The 15,881-nt window shown below is 35.0% G+C and overlaps 1 protein-coding gene across 2 annotated transcripts in view; it reads left to right on the top strand.

The window, feature by feature from the left end:
- The window catches only part of LOC127093078 (nuclear pore complex protein NUP205), a 32,201-nt gene extending 22,060 nt beyond the window's left edge, over positions 1 to 10,141 (top strand). For both annotated transcript variants that reach the window (XM_051032073.1, XM_051032008.1), the window contains exons 32-45: positions 883 to 1,073; positions 1,161 to 1,287; positions 1,382 to 1,459; positions 1,944 to 2,108; positions 4,224 to 4,388; positions 4,467 to 4,604; positions 5,079 to 5,222; positions 6,140 to 6,268; positions 6,357 to 6,452; positions 6,581 to 6,718; positions 6,833 to 6,933; positions 8,571 to 8,690; positions 8,904 to 9,036; positions 9,796 to 10,141. In XM_051032073.1, the coding sequence (XP_050888030.1) occupies positions 883 to 1,073; positions 1,161 to 1,287; positions 1,382 to 1,459; positions 1,944 to 2,108; positions 4,224 to 4,388; positions 4,467 to 4,604; positions 5,079 to 5,222; positions 6,140 to 6,268; positions 6,357 to 6,452; positions 6,581 to 6,718; positions 6,833 to 6,933; positions 8,571 to 8,690; positions 8,904 to 9,036; positions 9,796 to 9,876 (1,806 nt within the window). In that variant the 3' untranslated portion in view covers positions 9,877 to 10,141. The remainder of the gene's footprint in view (positions 1 to 882; positions 1,074 to 1,160; positions 1,288 to 1,381; positions 1,460 to 1,943; positions 2,109 to 4,223; positions 4,389 to 4,466; positions 4,605 to 5,078; positions 5,223 to 6,139; positions 6,269 to 6,356; positions 6,453 to 6,580; positions 6,719 to 6,832; positions 6,934 to 8,570; positions 8,691 to 8,903; positions 9,037 to 9,795) is intronic.
- Positions 10,142 to 15,881: the final 5,740 nt, after the last annotated feature.

The raw sequence follows: 15,881 nt of genomic DNA, 5'->3' as shown, positions 1-15,881 counted from the left end.
CGAGCTAGCCCTTTTGATCAGAGGTGGTGAAATGGGTCGAGTATGGCAGTCCGACCTGCTTACCCCTGTATTTTAGGCTGGGCGAGTTGAACTTTATCACTCAAGTTGGCTCGCTGCATTTGACCCGCTGAAACAAACAGTGTGGATTGACCCATACAAGGTCAATGAGAAAAGCTAATTTTTCTTGTTTATTTATTTTTTTAAATATAAGGGACTATTTCTTTTGTTTTATATTACATCCCATTAACCCAATAAACAGGTCAGGTTTAGGGATTTGTTTTTAGATAATACTCTTTCCTGTTACGGTCTTTAACCACAATGAGTTGTACTTCTTTATAATGTAAGTAAATACACTGTTACTGCATGTGGACCTTATTCTTGCTAACATTGGTGATGATTAAGCATGAATGATGGTGTCACTCAAACATTTGTTCTTGAAAGATCAAACCCCCAGCCAACATTCAAGATAGTGGTGACTGTTTCTTTCTTAGCATTTTTAGGTGTTCTTTAAATTTTAATTTATAACTATCCTCAAATGAAATATTACTTTATGTTGCTATTTCATGAGTGAGAATGACAATTTTTTTTATTGATGGGTCAACCCGCCTAGGGGCGAGGTGGGAGTTTCAACCCACCTACCTAAGTTGCCCCTCACCACCCTGCTTTAGAAGGATTGATGGCTGGGCAGGCCAAAAAAATGAAGCGGGTTTGCCTGAGCCATTTCTGCTGCATATATTCTAATAATTTATTATGAATTGATATATCAGAATTATTCCTAGAATTCTTTGTTATTTGTAGATTTTTCTTTTTTGCAAGTTATTATGTTTTATATTTACTATTTCCAGTTGTGATTTAATTATCCATGCTTGGAGTGTCCCTCAGGTAGCACTGACATGCATGGCTAAGCTGCGAGATGAAAGGTTTATGTTTCCGGGAAGTCTAAGTTCTGACAGTATAACATGCCTTGATCTCATTGTGGTTAAACAATTATCAAATGGTGCTTGCTTGACCATATTGTTTAAGCTTATCATGGCAATTCTTAGAAACGAATCATCAGAAGCTCTTAGGAGACGGTATGTTACATGCTCTGTAATTGATTCTGACTGTGAGGCTGTGTATTATTTTGCTGGCAATCTTACTTTTGCATGTCCTTTGTACAGCCAATATGCATTGCTTCTTAGCTACTTCCAGTATTGTTTGAATGTGGTTGATCCGGATGTTCCAACCTCAGTTCTTCAATTCTTGCTGCTCAGTGAACAAGATAACGAATATATTGATCTCCCAAAGGTATAGTTACTTAAATATTTGCAAATAACGTACAAATATTTTATCTGGTGACATATTAACTCTACATTTTTGCAATTTTCTCTATATCCCCCAGATTGACAAAGAACAGGCAGAACTGGCTCGTGCAAATTTTTCTACTTTGAGGAAAGAGGCTCAGAGCATATTGGATTTGGTTATTTGCGAACTCTTACTACGCGTTTTACGTGCATTACTTATCAGCATGTGGTTCTTTTATGTGCTTATGCTTATGCCTAATAGGGATATTAACGGTTGTTTTAGTTTCCAACTAATTATTTTGGGAGGAGCATGTTGTAAGAATTGTTTACTACTGGTCAGAATAGCATTTACATGCATATGATCTTGATTTAATTGACATAAATATAAGTGAGATGCTTTGGTTTTCTGTGTGGTGAAGTGGCTTGCTTAATTGTGGGTTAATAATCTAATTCTCACGTTAGGCTAGAAAAAAATTAAAGTCTTCATTAAATCTACCTTATCCACGAGATGTTATGGTCTTGTTGTTTCCAGGTGCTATCCATGTTATTGTTGGGTTTGTTTTTCACTAATTATCAGATTCATTTAATACATTTCTTTATATATATTTATGAATATCGGTATGCCAATTAATTACAATTTTACATAATTTGGAATGGTAGGTTATAAAGGATGCAACTCATGGCAGTGAACCTGGAAAAACTATATCACTCTATGTTCTTGATGCGTTGATTTGTATAGACCATGAGCGATATTTCTTGAGCCAACTTCAAAGCAGGGGATTTTTAAGGTCTTGCCTTACTGCCATAAGCAATATTTCCAATCAGGTGTTTGTTCTGTCCACCACAAACAATTCCTTCTATTTTGAAATTACTTTGTCGTTTTTTTTGTTTCAAAGTTGTGGATAGTTTGTAATGGTATACAATATATTTTCCATATCATATAATCATTTATGTTTCTTTCGGTTGATGATACTATCACTTGAAATGGGAAGTAAAGATGAAGAGGAATGCCTACATGCATTTCTCTTTATTTCAAAGCTTTAGATATTGATAACCAAGACATAAGATCTATCAAATTTGTCCTGATTGAGGAGTTACAAGGAAATAAAATCTGAAATAAAAACTGTATAAATCACATGCTGATTACAGTAATTATAGAGATAAATTAGTTATTATATTGGAAAAATCAAATAGTCTGACTGTGTTAATTTTTACAATGTTTCCCTCCACAAGCTAGTGAAAGGATAGATCCTACCCGTCAGCTTGTGATCTTTACAAGCTAGTGAAAGGATAGATCCTACCTGTCAGCTTGTGATCTTTACTAGCTTGCTCTCCCAACCACCAGTGTTAATTCTCATTCAGAAGAATACTTTTCATCTTCACTGTTCTTGAATGGTTGAATCTTCTCGTCATCGGCTTCCTCTTCCTTCATCTGCACACTCAAAGCTCTTCTAGAAAATTCATTCAATCATTCAGGGTTGCATAATTTTCAATGTTAACATAGGCTTTTGCTCCATAAGTACAATGTGATCGTTCTAATGAGCACTTTATATGGCCTATCCACTCAAAGTTTTTCAATATTTCCCTTCATCAAGTGTTTCATCCCCCCATGAGTGCCAATCGGAAGGAATTGGGCACAATCTTAGAAGTGTTCTGCATATTGTTCTCATCTTTGTTCTTCGTCTTTCTTGCAAAAGAATAAGACCTCACAACACCTGTGTTTCATTCGTAAAATTGATTCCCTCACCGCTACACTATTGGCCTGCGAAGCGCTATTGACCATAGCAATCACAGTGTCCGCTAATAGCACTTTAGTAGCGGTGCAATAGCAGTGTCATTGCGGTTTGATGGCCGCTATTCTCAATTTGGGGAAAAATAGTAAGTGCTAATATTTTGAAATGTAATTTTTAATTTTTTTAAGGGTATGTTGGTCTTTCCCACCCTTTTATTGGTTTAATATTTAACACCATGTGTTATGCCTCTTAAGTTCCACCGTTTTTTTTTTCTTTTTCTGCATCGTTCTCCCTTGCCTTCTCCCATGCGATGTTTTCCACCGTGTTTTTCGCATTCTTTGTCGTTTTCATCTGTTTTTTCACCATTCTCTTTTGCTTCTTCATTGTTTGCCTCTGCTCTGTCGTTCTCTTTTGTATCTTTGTTCTGCTTCACCTCTTCTCCTTGCTCGGTTTCACTCCTACAACCTCTGTTATGTTTGCCTTGCCTTGTTTCTCTTTTGATAACCATGGCCTCGTCATCCTCTGTCATTGCAAGAGTAACACCAACCTCCAACAATGAAGGTTAATTTAAATCTATTGACAATCTTGATATTGGCGGCCAGTGGAGTTCTTATAAAGACCAGAGCAAGAATACGATTGTTTGTGATTTTTGTGAGCACCATTCAACCTGAGGAATATCAAGAGCTAAGAAGCATCAGTTGGCGATAAGGGAAGAAGTAACATCTTGCAGGAAAATAACGGATGATATTTAACAAATACTGCAAGAGAGTTATGATAGAAAGCAAGATGCTACTGATGTGTATTTGTCTGCGGTTAACATCAACGAGGAAGATGATTATGTTGTGCAGAAATACTTTTATAATTTGATTTTGATGGGAACATTTTGATGGGATATGCTGTTGCAATTTTAATTTTAAAGTATTTATGTATGTTGTTGGAATTTATGTTTTACAATATACATTGTTTTTTAGTCTTCGCAATAGTGGTCATCCCGCTATCCGCTCTGCTGCTATATCATTTTAGTGGTTCGGCGTTTCGCGCTGCTATTCGAGATTAACAACCTAACACTCACTCTCTAATTGGGTGAAATTAATGTAGGTCCCATACTTTAGAAATGGGTCTCGTATGTTAATGTTTATGTTTCTATTCATTAAAGTTTTCTATCTCATGTATATGACACAGATTTAATTTATTTGTTTGATAACAGGATGGTGGTCTTTCACTGGACTCTTTGCAGAGGGCTTGTACCTTTGAGGCTGAACTGGCTGTACTACTAAGAATTAGTCACAAATATGGGAAATCTGGAGCACAGGTGCTATTTACCATGGGCATATTAGAGCATCTGTCATCAGGCAGGTCAAGCAATTCACAGGTGACTAATTATTTTCCTTGAGACTGTCACGTTTGATTTTCATTTCACCTGACCTTTACTGAAGCTTAAGAATTGCAGGGAAGATTAAGGTGGGTTGATACACGACTTAGAAGAGATATGGCTGTCGATGTTGATAGACAACGGATGATTATAACTCCGGTCTTGAGATTAGTCTTCTCATTAACTTCCTTGATTGATACATCAGATTTTATGGAGGTTGGCTTGTGCTCCTTTTTCAATATTTCAATTATAGTATCTTCTATTAAATTTTCTTCCTCTCCTGATAGACCTTTATTGGTTTATGGTTATTTAAACTGTGATGGAATTCTACTGTGTATTAGTATTTAGAGTAGATACCTTATTGGTTTTTTGGTTATTTCAATTCTGATGTAATTCTATTATACGACACATGTTTTAGTATGATAGTAAACTCTTTTGAGGTTGCTACTCTGGCTATACTGCATTCACATGTCCCCTGCCTTTAAAATTAGAAGTGAAAGAGGATATTTCCGAATAGAATTACTTCTTGCTGATAATTATACATGTTTCTTGGGTTGTAGTCTACTTTGTTTGGGTTGTTTTTGTTCCAACAGCCTGTTTCAATCTTTAATTGACCTCATGCTACTGTTTGAAAGTTGTTTCATTGATGAATATTGTGTACATGTTTCTGTTTTCTTTTTTAAACTACAGATGAAAAATAAAATTGTTCGTGAAGTGATTGACTTTGTCAAAGGGCATCAATCACTCTTCGATCAAATTCTCCGTTTAGAAATTGCTGAAGCAGATGAGTTAAGAATGGAGCAGATCAATCTTGTTGTTGGTATTCTAAGCAAGGTATTGTTTAGTTCAGTCATTTCTTTGTTTTTAAAATACTTAGATGCTCCTTCAAGTATCATATATTTCTCAATCTGGGAGTTGGGCACCCCAATATAATTGAATTCCTGATAGTGACGTCTCGGCGGCTACAAATTTACTTGGCCTTTTTGGTCAGCCCTTTCCGAGCGACTGACAACCAGTTGGATCCCAATTGATTAGCATCCAAGCACTTGGGGAGATATCCTTTAAGGGGAAAGAATCGAGCCACTTAAATTTTCACCAAGTATCTCATACATCTCGACCTGGGTTTTCGATATCCTATAATTTCCGAGCCCCTATCATCTTTTTACTTGCTTTGAGAAGCTAGCTTCTCTATGTTCTGTAGGTCTAGCTGCAGACAAGTGATAATCTTTGGAGGTGGACTGCGGTTCATTTGTTCCGTATACACTCTTGAGGAGGGGCAAAGAGCCTTTAGTTGCGATCCAAGCATGTGAACATAGATTAGTCTCATGTTAGGTCCAAAAGAACTAAGGTTGTGTGGATAATCTTTGGAGGCATTGGGATGGAAAATGTCTTAATTATGGGATTTCCTACAAAAAATGCATTGGGAATTTACATTTCATGAGCTCATTGGGATGGAAAATGTTCTAATTATGGGGTTTCCAACAAAAAAAAGTTTTGGGAATTTACATTTCATGAACTTGAACATTACTTTTCAATTTGTGCACCATGGGGTTGTATTGCTGCTTCCAATGCAGAAAGAAGGCTTTTGAGGCATCCATTGCATATGAAGAGAATGATGAGTTGGTTCTCCACAACGGGTTTTCGTTTGATGCATGCTCTTTGCTACTAATTAAACTTGTTTTTTTATTTTTATTTATTTATTTATTTATTTTTTAACTTTGTTGCTTTACATTTTGATTTTTATGTGATAGGTTTGGCCATATGAAGAGAGTGATGAGCATGGTTTTGTTCAAGGACTTTTTGGTTTGATGCATGTTCTTTTTTCTCATGACTCAAGCTCAAAGGTTCTAGGTTTTGCTCGATCAAAAGTGTCTCCTGAGGTGAGTTTGCAGTTTTATGAATTTACATTTATGGAAAATAGATGTTCTGGCATTATGCATATCATAATTCTAATATTCTGGTGTACAGAATCAGAGAAGTTCAGAACTACAGATATTTAAGTTGTGCTTCAGCCTGAGTTCTTACTTATATTTTCTCGTCACGAAGAAATCCTTGAGATTACAGGTATATTTTGCATATAAAGAAGGTAGTTTAATAATGATTTTGACCAGTTTTTCCTCTTCATTTTGTCTATCTATTTCTTTTCTTTCCGATTTTTAAATTAATATTTTTCTTGTCACATAATGTCTCAGTCTTCCGATGCCGCCTCCAATTACCCTACTTCCGTTGAACTTCAACAGCCTACATTAAACTTGCTCAATTCTATTCTCAGTTCAGCTACAACTGCACTTGAAAGGGCAGCTGAGGAGAAATCCTTATTACTGAACAAGGTGAAAGTTGAAAACTAATTTGTCTCTGTACCTTGGTGGTACTTTGGTTTATATTGTCAGATATTTAATATTAATATTGATTTATAAGTTAACATAACACATTTGTTTTTACAGATCCGAGACATAAATGAACTGTCAAGGCAGGAGGTGGATGAAATCATCAGTATGTGTGTCCAGCAAGAATCTGTTTCATCTTCCGATAACATACAAAGAAGGTTGATCATAAAACTGCTTTTCTAGTAATATAAACTTAAACATACTGGCACTGAAATTGAAATGGTGTTGGCCTATAAAACAATAAGAATTAATTAGTGTCTTATGAAAATGATTATAAGAAGTATTAGCATTTTAAAATTCAAACGTGCTAAATGAATTGTTTAAGTGATGTTTGCTTACTTGAATTTGAACTTCTAAATGTTGTCCGTGATTAAGTAAAATTAGAAGGAAACATTAATATGTTTGTCTAAATAAAATAAAAAGACTTGGTTATGGTGTACTTCTTTTTCCCTGCAAACTTGGTCTGCATTTGAATAGTTGATTATGATGTACTTCTTTTTTCCAACATAACTCTTAAATTAAGCTTTTTATGTCGGCCCTACAGTTCTCATGGTCTTGAACCTGAGAATTTTAATATGTTCTTTTAATTAAAATGTTATTATATATAGCTATCATTTTATAAATAGTTGTTTTTATTTACATTAAAGTTCTCCACATGATTATTACAACAACAACTAAGTCTTATCCCACTTAGTGAACTACATGGACCAAATTAAGCCATAATGTTCTATCATAGACTGTTTCTATCTAACTCGTTAATCTCGAGATTTTGTTAATAGTTTCTCTTATAGTTTTTTTAAGTCTTCCTCGACCTCTAGCTGTTTGATTAGTCTCCATTTGATATACTCTCTTTACTACAAAATCCCCATGTCTTTTCTCTACATGCCCAAACCATCCAAGCCTATTTTCCACCACTTTTTTTACACTAGGTGCCACCCACTCCCCAACATTCTCTTTAATATTTCATTTCTAATCTTATCTCTTCTAGTTTTACCACATTTTAACGCAACATCCTGATCTCTGCTCCACTTAGTTTATTCTCGTGTTGGTTCCTTACCGCCAAACATTCTATCCCGTACAACATCGTCAGTCTTTCAACTGTCTAAGCGGTACTTTTGTATCACATAAAACACCTGAGACGCCCGTCCTTTTCAACCACAACTTGAATTTGATGGTTTACTTGTCCTTCTAATTTTCCGCACGATTATTCTGCTGAGGTAATTGGTTCATCTGGCTGTTACATCTGAGTTGTTAATTGTTAAATATGAAACAATATGAGGCCAGAGAATTGATTCTCGATATAGTAGCTGAGTATTGAAGCCCACGTGTTTAGAAGTTTGATTCTGCCCTCATTTTCTAAAAACCTCGATGAGCCAGAAGGTTATCTAGCCTTTATGCCCAAAGGGCTCATTGACATAAATAACGTAGTCTGATTCAAATGATGGGGTCTATCTACTATATAGTCTTCAGAATCTCCATTCTCAAGAGAAACCTGTAGCAATTACACTCTTTCTAATATTTTGGGAAGTTCTCAGTTCTCACTGCATGGAGAATTAATAGCTAAATTTTAGTTTGAATTGGATGCGAAGATTTGGTTGTTAGTTCATCCATCTCAAGGATCTTAGCTGATTATAATTAATGGTCATTTCATTTGTTTGTTTAAAGGCTTCAATTTTAGAGCAGAGTGACCTTCTGTTTTGCATATTAGCTATTAACTGTATTATGCAGTTCCCCGAATTCCTCACATCTTCTCTTTTGATAGCATTCACTCTGATACTTAAAACATGTTTTACAGGAGATACATTGCAATGGTAGAGATGTGTCGAGTTGTCTCTTGCACGGATCAGCTAATTGTTTTATTGCTCCCGCTCTCTGAGCATGTTCTAAATATCATCCTTATCCACCTTCAGGATTGGTAAGGCATTAAGTTTCAGGAGATAAGAAGAGTGTTCTTGTAAATTAATCTAAAATCCATATACAATTTTATGTTGTTTTATGGTTTGATCTAAACTGAAGAAAAAATAGAAGAGTCTGATGTTGTAATGTAAAGAATTAGATGTTGTCATAGAAAGTATCCTTTGTTTACTTTCTCTTTCTCTAGGCTAATTTTTGTTGTATGTTTTGGCAGCTCTGATGCATTTGAATCTACCACGGCCACAAAAACAATTACATATGGTGCAAAGTATGATCCACAACAGGATTTTGCTTTGTTATGTGGACAGTTAGTTCCAACCCTTGAGCGACTCGAGTTGTTGAATGAGGTACGGGTTTCATAGAAACTATTGAATGATCCATGATAACATTCTAATAGTTTTATATTTGTTATTGAAATTTTGATCATTAATATGCCCGTCTCCAAGATTTACATGTATATAAAGTAGAAACATAGTTTTAGTATTATGTAGATCCTTGAAAAATTTACATAGAAGATATGATGATGCTCATTTTCTCAGCTTGTTGTATTAAGCTGTATCTTAATCTTAGACTCCATTGTGTGTGATTCAAGGTTGTCTGTCAAACATGAGTTTTTACTTCAATTCGATTTACTTGTCTGTCAAAAATTATTTAAATTATTGTATGAGTTATATATTTATATAATACAATAAATGCATCAATATTTCAATAATTATAAAGTAAAAATATACTAAATCACCATAGTAAATCATCATTGAGTTTACTACATGTTGACTCATAAAATGGGATTCAACTTCGATTTTACTCAAATTAGTTTTTTCAAGTGATTTAACTCGAAATCTATATTTTAAAAATAATTTTTAAGAGTTAACACTTGATTTTAACGACCATGGTCTGACCTGCAAAATGACATAATACTGAAATTGTGCGATCAGATTCATCAAATAAATGAGTTTGTGATTTATTTATTGTGTTAAAGCTCTCCCTTAGAAGGCAGTTTATTTGCTTTATATGTAAGGGGTTTAGGACTGTATTTTCATACTCCTGAATTGTCGTTAAAGGAATGCATTTTCATGATCTTACATTGCGTTTGCTTGTTTTCTCAGGAAAAATTAGGACATAATCTCAAAGTATTCAGCCGCTTAGCAACTTCTGCCAAAGAGATCGCAATCCAGAAGATGATTTAGTATATTTGAAGTATTCTTACAGATTCAATTAATTGCCTGGATTAACTCCATGTATGTTGTAGTTGTCTCACACATTTGAGTTTAACGAGTAAGCTACAACTTAACACTTGCAGTACGTATGCGAGGGGGTTTTTGTAAGGTATTAGTGAAAATTTGTATTTAAATGTTGTATTATTTACCTATAATGTAAAGTGTCATTATTCATCAAATGCTGGCAAATTGTCTAAACCCATCAGATAATGGAAAATCTCATAATATTTGTACAGCGTTTTCTCAGAAGAAATGCCAGTGGTAGCAACAATTGTTACTTGCCTTAATTATGTTTTTGATGTCTGCAAATGTATTGTATTTTGATATTAAATTCTGAGAAAAGATTATTTGTTCCATCCATCTCCGAAAAGAATAATTTTGGTCTATATTAGTTTCTCTTGTTTTCTAATCTAATTGTAGCACCAAGTTCGTGTCGGCACTGTTTGTCTTTGCGATGTCAAACTAATAAGGAACCAAAATTGTTTTATATAGAAATTGCATAAGAAAATAAAAGGAAAGTAACCAAATTACAAAGACAAAAATTAAGTTGGTCTGTTTTCCTGGAGCAAACCATAATTAAGGCTTGTTACTTTGATTTTGTAATTAACGTGATAGTCTTTTTGCTAGTGTTTCACCTTTTCCTCAATATACTGAATGGTTTTTCTACAAACGATGTAATTCAAAAAGTTTTAAAATGCCACTAATATATTATGTAGATTTTAATCATTACAAATTAAACTAGAGTAGTTAATAGAGATTAGTCTAGGAGATATATAGCAGGTCACCTCATTACTCTTATAAGTAATAAGGTGTCTTTAAGTCTTGTAACTAACATTTTGCAAATGACTGTGAGTGAAATTTTTATTCAAATAATTTAGTTTTTAAAAGAAATTCTTAACACAATCCATATTTCAGATCAATTTCCAAACCATTCCACTTTTTAAAAAGAAAAAACGTCAATACATAGGAGTTAGATGAATTGGCGCATGTCCTTAAATTTAAAGAGGAGATACCAACTGAATTAGTCTGACTCATGTGTGTATTGTGTATTTTTTTTTTGTGTATAAATATAAATGTTGTGTGATTTATTTTCCACATTTCTTTTTATTATATTGCAAATTTGGTTCGTCTTCGTCCCCGAATTTAGAAAGTGATTTATTCGAAAGAAAAGCCTCCAATGAAGATGCTCTTCTGGAATATATGTCATTTCGAGCAACTACAAAGGGAGTTGGTTAGACGAAAATATATATGAAGGCGAAAAAATTAGAAGTATTGAGAGACACGATACCGTACGTGGGTGAGTGCGAGTCAAAAATGATAAGGATGCGAGGGAAATGATTTTTGTATCAAATGATATCACTTTAATTGTTGTAATCAGTTAGAAATGTTGTTTTTAAATGTTGTGGTTAAGTATTTTTATGTGTTTTGATATCTGTTGTTTGTGTTGTTTATTCAGACCTATTCATTTTAAGTGTGTTTAAGTTGGAGTGATGTTTGTTGTTAACCTTGTTGTAACAAAAAGTTATTAATATATCAAAATCAAAGGTTATAAAAATTGAAAGGAGTTACGAAATTATGATGTAGAGGTTGATCCGAGATTGAGACATTTTTTCTTATTGTGTCCGGGTTGACGACATATACTACATAATCTTATCATTTTATCAACTATATTTATTTCTGTTCTAATACGCGTGTTGTTTGACCGTTCTTTTTTCTTTCTTCGCATCTCATCGTTGTGCAAACTATGTACCCTTGATATGGAGGTCAATATTCCTCCATTGCTAGAACTGAGAAGCTTTCATTATAGACATTCATGGCGGTAATGGTCTTGTAAACATCAGATAGATGGCTGTAAGCGTCCAGGCGAGTATGTGCGCATGCCGCAATGACATGAGAACAAGGTATACATAAGGTCTGGAATTTGCCACAGTTGCACCAACTTTTGTTTAGTCTGACAACATAGGATAAATTTGGCCTCCCCTCATTGTGGTCCATTGTTTCTTGTACACTGAAATTTTGCCTATGACGATCAAATATTGTAACCACGTGTGTGCTAACTTTGATAGTTTCATCTTTTATCACTTTCATACATCATTCATTGAATAATTGACTTGACATTAACACTGCACTCCATCTTTCGCCTCTGGTTGCAGAAGTCGATGCCAACCTAAAATAGGTTGTTCTCACCAATGCGGTTATTTGTAGATTTCTAATGCATTTGAAGACTTCGTTCATGCATTCCACAAAGTTTTTTATCATGTGACCCCATCGACATCCTCTGTCAAATGCCCTTGTCCACTGCTCTAATGGTATGTTATCCACCCACCTTCCTACACCTGCATTCACCACTTTTTTTACGAACGTTCTTGTCTTTGATTGCCCGCATGAGGTTTTGTGCGATATGTCTAATGCAATAAACATGGATAGAAGGAGGATTATGCCATTTGTTATCATAGTTATTGTAAGCACTCTCAATAGGAGTATGTCTATCTGAAATCAAATAGAGATTGACTTGTGGAGCGACAAGTGTTCTGAGATGACTAAGGAACTTTAACCCTTTGCAAAGCTTCACTAGATCTAAGTGTCGAAAATGGAAGCACCAAAAAGACCATGTCTTAACTAATACTGTGATGCCAATCGAAAAAAAACTAACTCGTAATTATATGGCTTGGTACATATCGATTGGATTTGAGTTCCTCGCCGAGGATATGTACCTATACGACCTATGCCAGAAAACTTACACACAAGAAAGTTCAACATCTAACCCCCACAACATTTCCATACCGATTACTCAAAACCCCTTACCCATCAAAATTATCGGCCCACAAATAGACAAACCTACGACCTTAACATGCCAAACACCCAACCACAATACCAAGAGCATACCCCGTACCACCACCAACAAGAAGATCATCATCAAGACACCAACATCGCTATGCACCCAACACATCACCCTATCATAGCCGCCTTAGCCAAAACACTCAGCGATCATTTAACACCAGTCGTCCCTCCTCCTACTATAGCCAAGAAGCCCAAATATCACAAAACCAAAATGCAACAACCACATGTCTACCAAACACCACAATAACCATTTCAACCTTTCCTCGACGCATCATTCACACCAATTTCGCCCTTAAATCGTCTCGGTCGTCCTCCAATAACTCAAACATAACCCAACTACTCTGTCATGGGTCACAAACTCAGCTATGGCGGTAGCGCTTCATTGCATACACAGAGCTACGCGAATTTGTCTGAATATCTTAGGGAATCTCCTGCAGATGGTGGTGATGTTCCTATCCCATCAAATCCTCAAACACCTGGGATGAATCACCAACATGGGTTAGGGCCACACATTCGGGTAACTACGGAATGTGGTACCGGAGGTCGGTTAGGTCATCCCGATCAACGACATTAGTCTTTTTGATATTCGTATGTAAACACATATTAATATTAATACCAATTGATATGATTTTGACTTTTATATAAAATGTACATTCTTTAAAAAAAAATTACACAACACACATAAGTGCCAGATCAATTGGTGCCTCCTCTTAAACCTAATACATAGGCTCAAATTGGATTGACAGCGCTAGATGCATAAGCCAATCCAATTGGTGCCACCTCTTTAACTTAGAGAGCAAGCGCCAATTCATCTGACACCGGTTCTTCAAAGTGGATTATTTTGGGAAATTATCCGAAATGAGGGTTATTTTGAGATTTTTTTGTTTGAAAAAATGAGTTATTTAAGTAAAAAATTCACAGTATGAAATAATAAAATATATCTTCATCTATGTTGGTTTCTAACAGGGTATCCGTTAAACTATCGATGTAGGTTATGCGATAACGGAACAAATGTCATTGATGCCTACATCGTCACCTTCCGTCCAGATCTTCGGTACGATTGTGCCGTCAACGTTGAAATTCTTAGATGATTCCAATCACCTTCATTTTTTGCTCAGAATCGTGCAAAACTAGATGAAAAGAACTTTCACTTGTGGCACAAAGAGATTGAACAATACATTAACGCTCACAACCTCACGGAGTTTGTCGTATGCTCACGCATTCCACCTCAATTTGTTGATGATGAAGCTCATGCTTCTGGTGTTGTTAATCCCGACTACACCTGTTGGCTGCAATCGACATTGTGGAGCAAAATCCCCAAGCTCTTTCCGACATTGGGCCTAACCCATTTCAGCAGACTGACCCCTTTTCCTGCCAACGCAACCCCATGCACTTTTTAATTTAAAGACTAATTGTGTCATCACCTTGGGCCCAGTTCGAAGTCAGCAACCATCCCTACAATCTCCAGAGCACCCACATTTGGTTTGAGTTTCAAATTCCTTTGAGCCTTTGTGTCAGACACATATGCATTCTTCAATTTCTTTTGTAGAGACATACACACATGTTTTATTTTCTGCACCCCATCATTTTGCATTTGTTTTTTATTTAAATTAATTAATTAAATTTGCTTTGGTTAGTTAATTTTATTAATTAAATTTAATTAACTTAACTATATGATTGAATTAACTTTTAAATCAAATAGTTATAGAAATTAATTTTAATTAACTTAATCAAATTTTAATCAATTAATTTGCCAATTAAACATTAATCCTTTTCTTTAATTGTTATTTGTTTCATTATATCCGCATGATAAAAATGTACCACCATCTCTTGAGTGTAACTTCTCGTAGCATTTTCGTTTTGATTCATTTTTTGGTTAGTTAGGTTAGTTGAATTAACTAAATAACTGGATCACCTAAAATCAATCTTTCCAAATCAAAATATTTGATCAACATCAAAGAGAATTTTCAAAACCAAAACATTTATTAACCCTAATCATTCACTTAACATTCATCCAATAAAATCAGTCAGTTTCAAACCACAAACTTGGTCAACACCAATTTCTTTTCCGCTTATCCGAAATAGTGAAAATACTTTTTTTTTTGCAATAATTAATCGATTGAAAAAGGATTTGGGGGCGGAAGTAATTTCTTCTCATTTCCCCGAATGTTCATGTGATGGTTGAAGTTAGCCTACCCTTTGAACATTCATCAATCACATTAAAACACTTTTTCTGAGTGTTCGTGTGATGACCGTAATTAGTCTACCATTCAAATACTTTTCGTTCGTTAAAGAAACATGACTTGATTCTCCAAAGAAATTTCATAAATAATTCGATTGAAAAAAGTTTGTGGCAAAAGTAATTTCTTCTCTTTTCCCTAAATGTTCATGTGATGGCCATAACTAGCCTACTATTTGAATATTCATCAATCACTCAAAAATACTCAAAACACATTAAACCTATTTTCTCGCCCCCGCGAGATTGGTAACCTTTTCAAAAAGGATATTGTTTAGTCTATTTTACCGCGATACAAACAAGCGCTTAAGCCTCCCCCACGAGCATTCAAGCAAAACTTTTAACCGCTAGAGCACGACCTAAACAATCGTTCAATAAAACAAACTAACCAATACGTTATTTTCTACGAAGAACTAAGTAGCTTTGAATTCCTTATTCTACCCAAGAATTCATATGAGCGAGACCTGCAATCTCGTCAAGCACCCTAATAAAAACTTTTTTGCGACCCATTTTCTTTTCCTTTCTACACTTTTGATCACCTGAAGAAAACAATTAACATAAGCTAACATTTCACAAATTTAACTAAATGGTTACCCGTTGAGTACAACAGACGTGAGGGGTGTTAATACCCCCCTGGGTAATTGACTCCCGAACCCGAGTTTAGTTGCGACGACGATCTTCTTTTTCTTTTAAGGGTTTTATTGATATTTTTCCTTTCCTTCTTTGGAATAAATAAAGTTCGGTGACGACTTTGTTCAATCATTTCGGCGAGCGCACGAATGCTCGTGAGGTTGTATTTTTCGAGATCTGATAATTTCATTCGATAATAAAGATTGTGCTTCATTTTGTCCAATTGTTGTGTAGGAAAATCTCACAGAATTTCATCCTCGCCATCAAA

The sequence above is a fragment of the Lathyrus oleraceus genome, chromosome 1 (assembly GCF_024323335.1).
Source record: "Lathyrus oleraceus cultivar Zhongwan6 chromosome 1, CAAS_Psat_ZW6_1.0, whole genome shotgun sequence".
In the NCBI taxonomy this organism is placed as follows: Eukaryota; Viridiplantae; Streptophyta; class Magnoliopsida; order Fabales; family Fabaceae; genus Lathyrus; species Lathyrus oleraceus.
The sequence above is the reverse complement of the archived record's forward strand: the minus strand, read 5'-3'. Positions and strand labels throughout refer to the sequence as shown.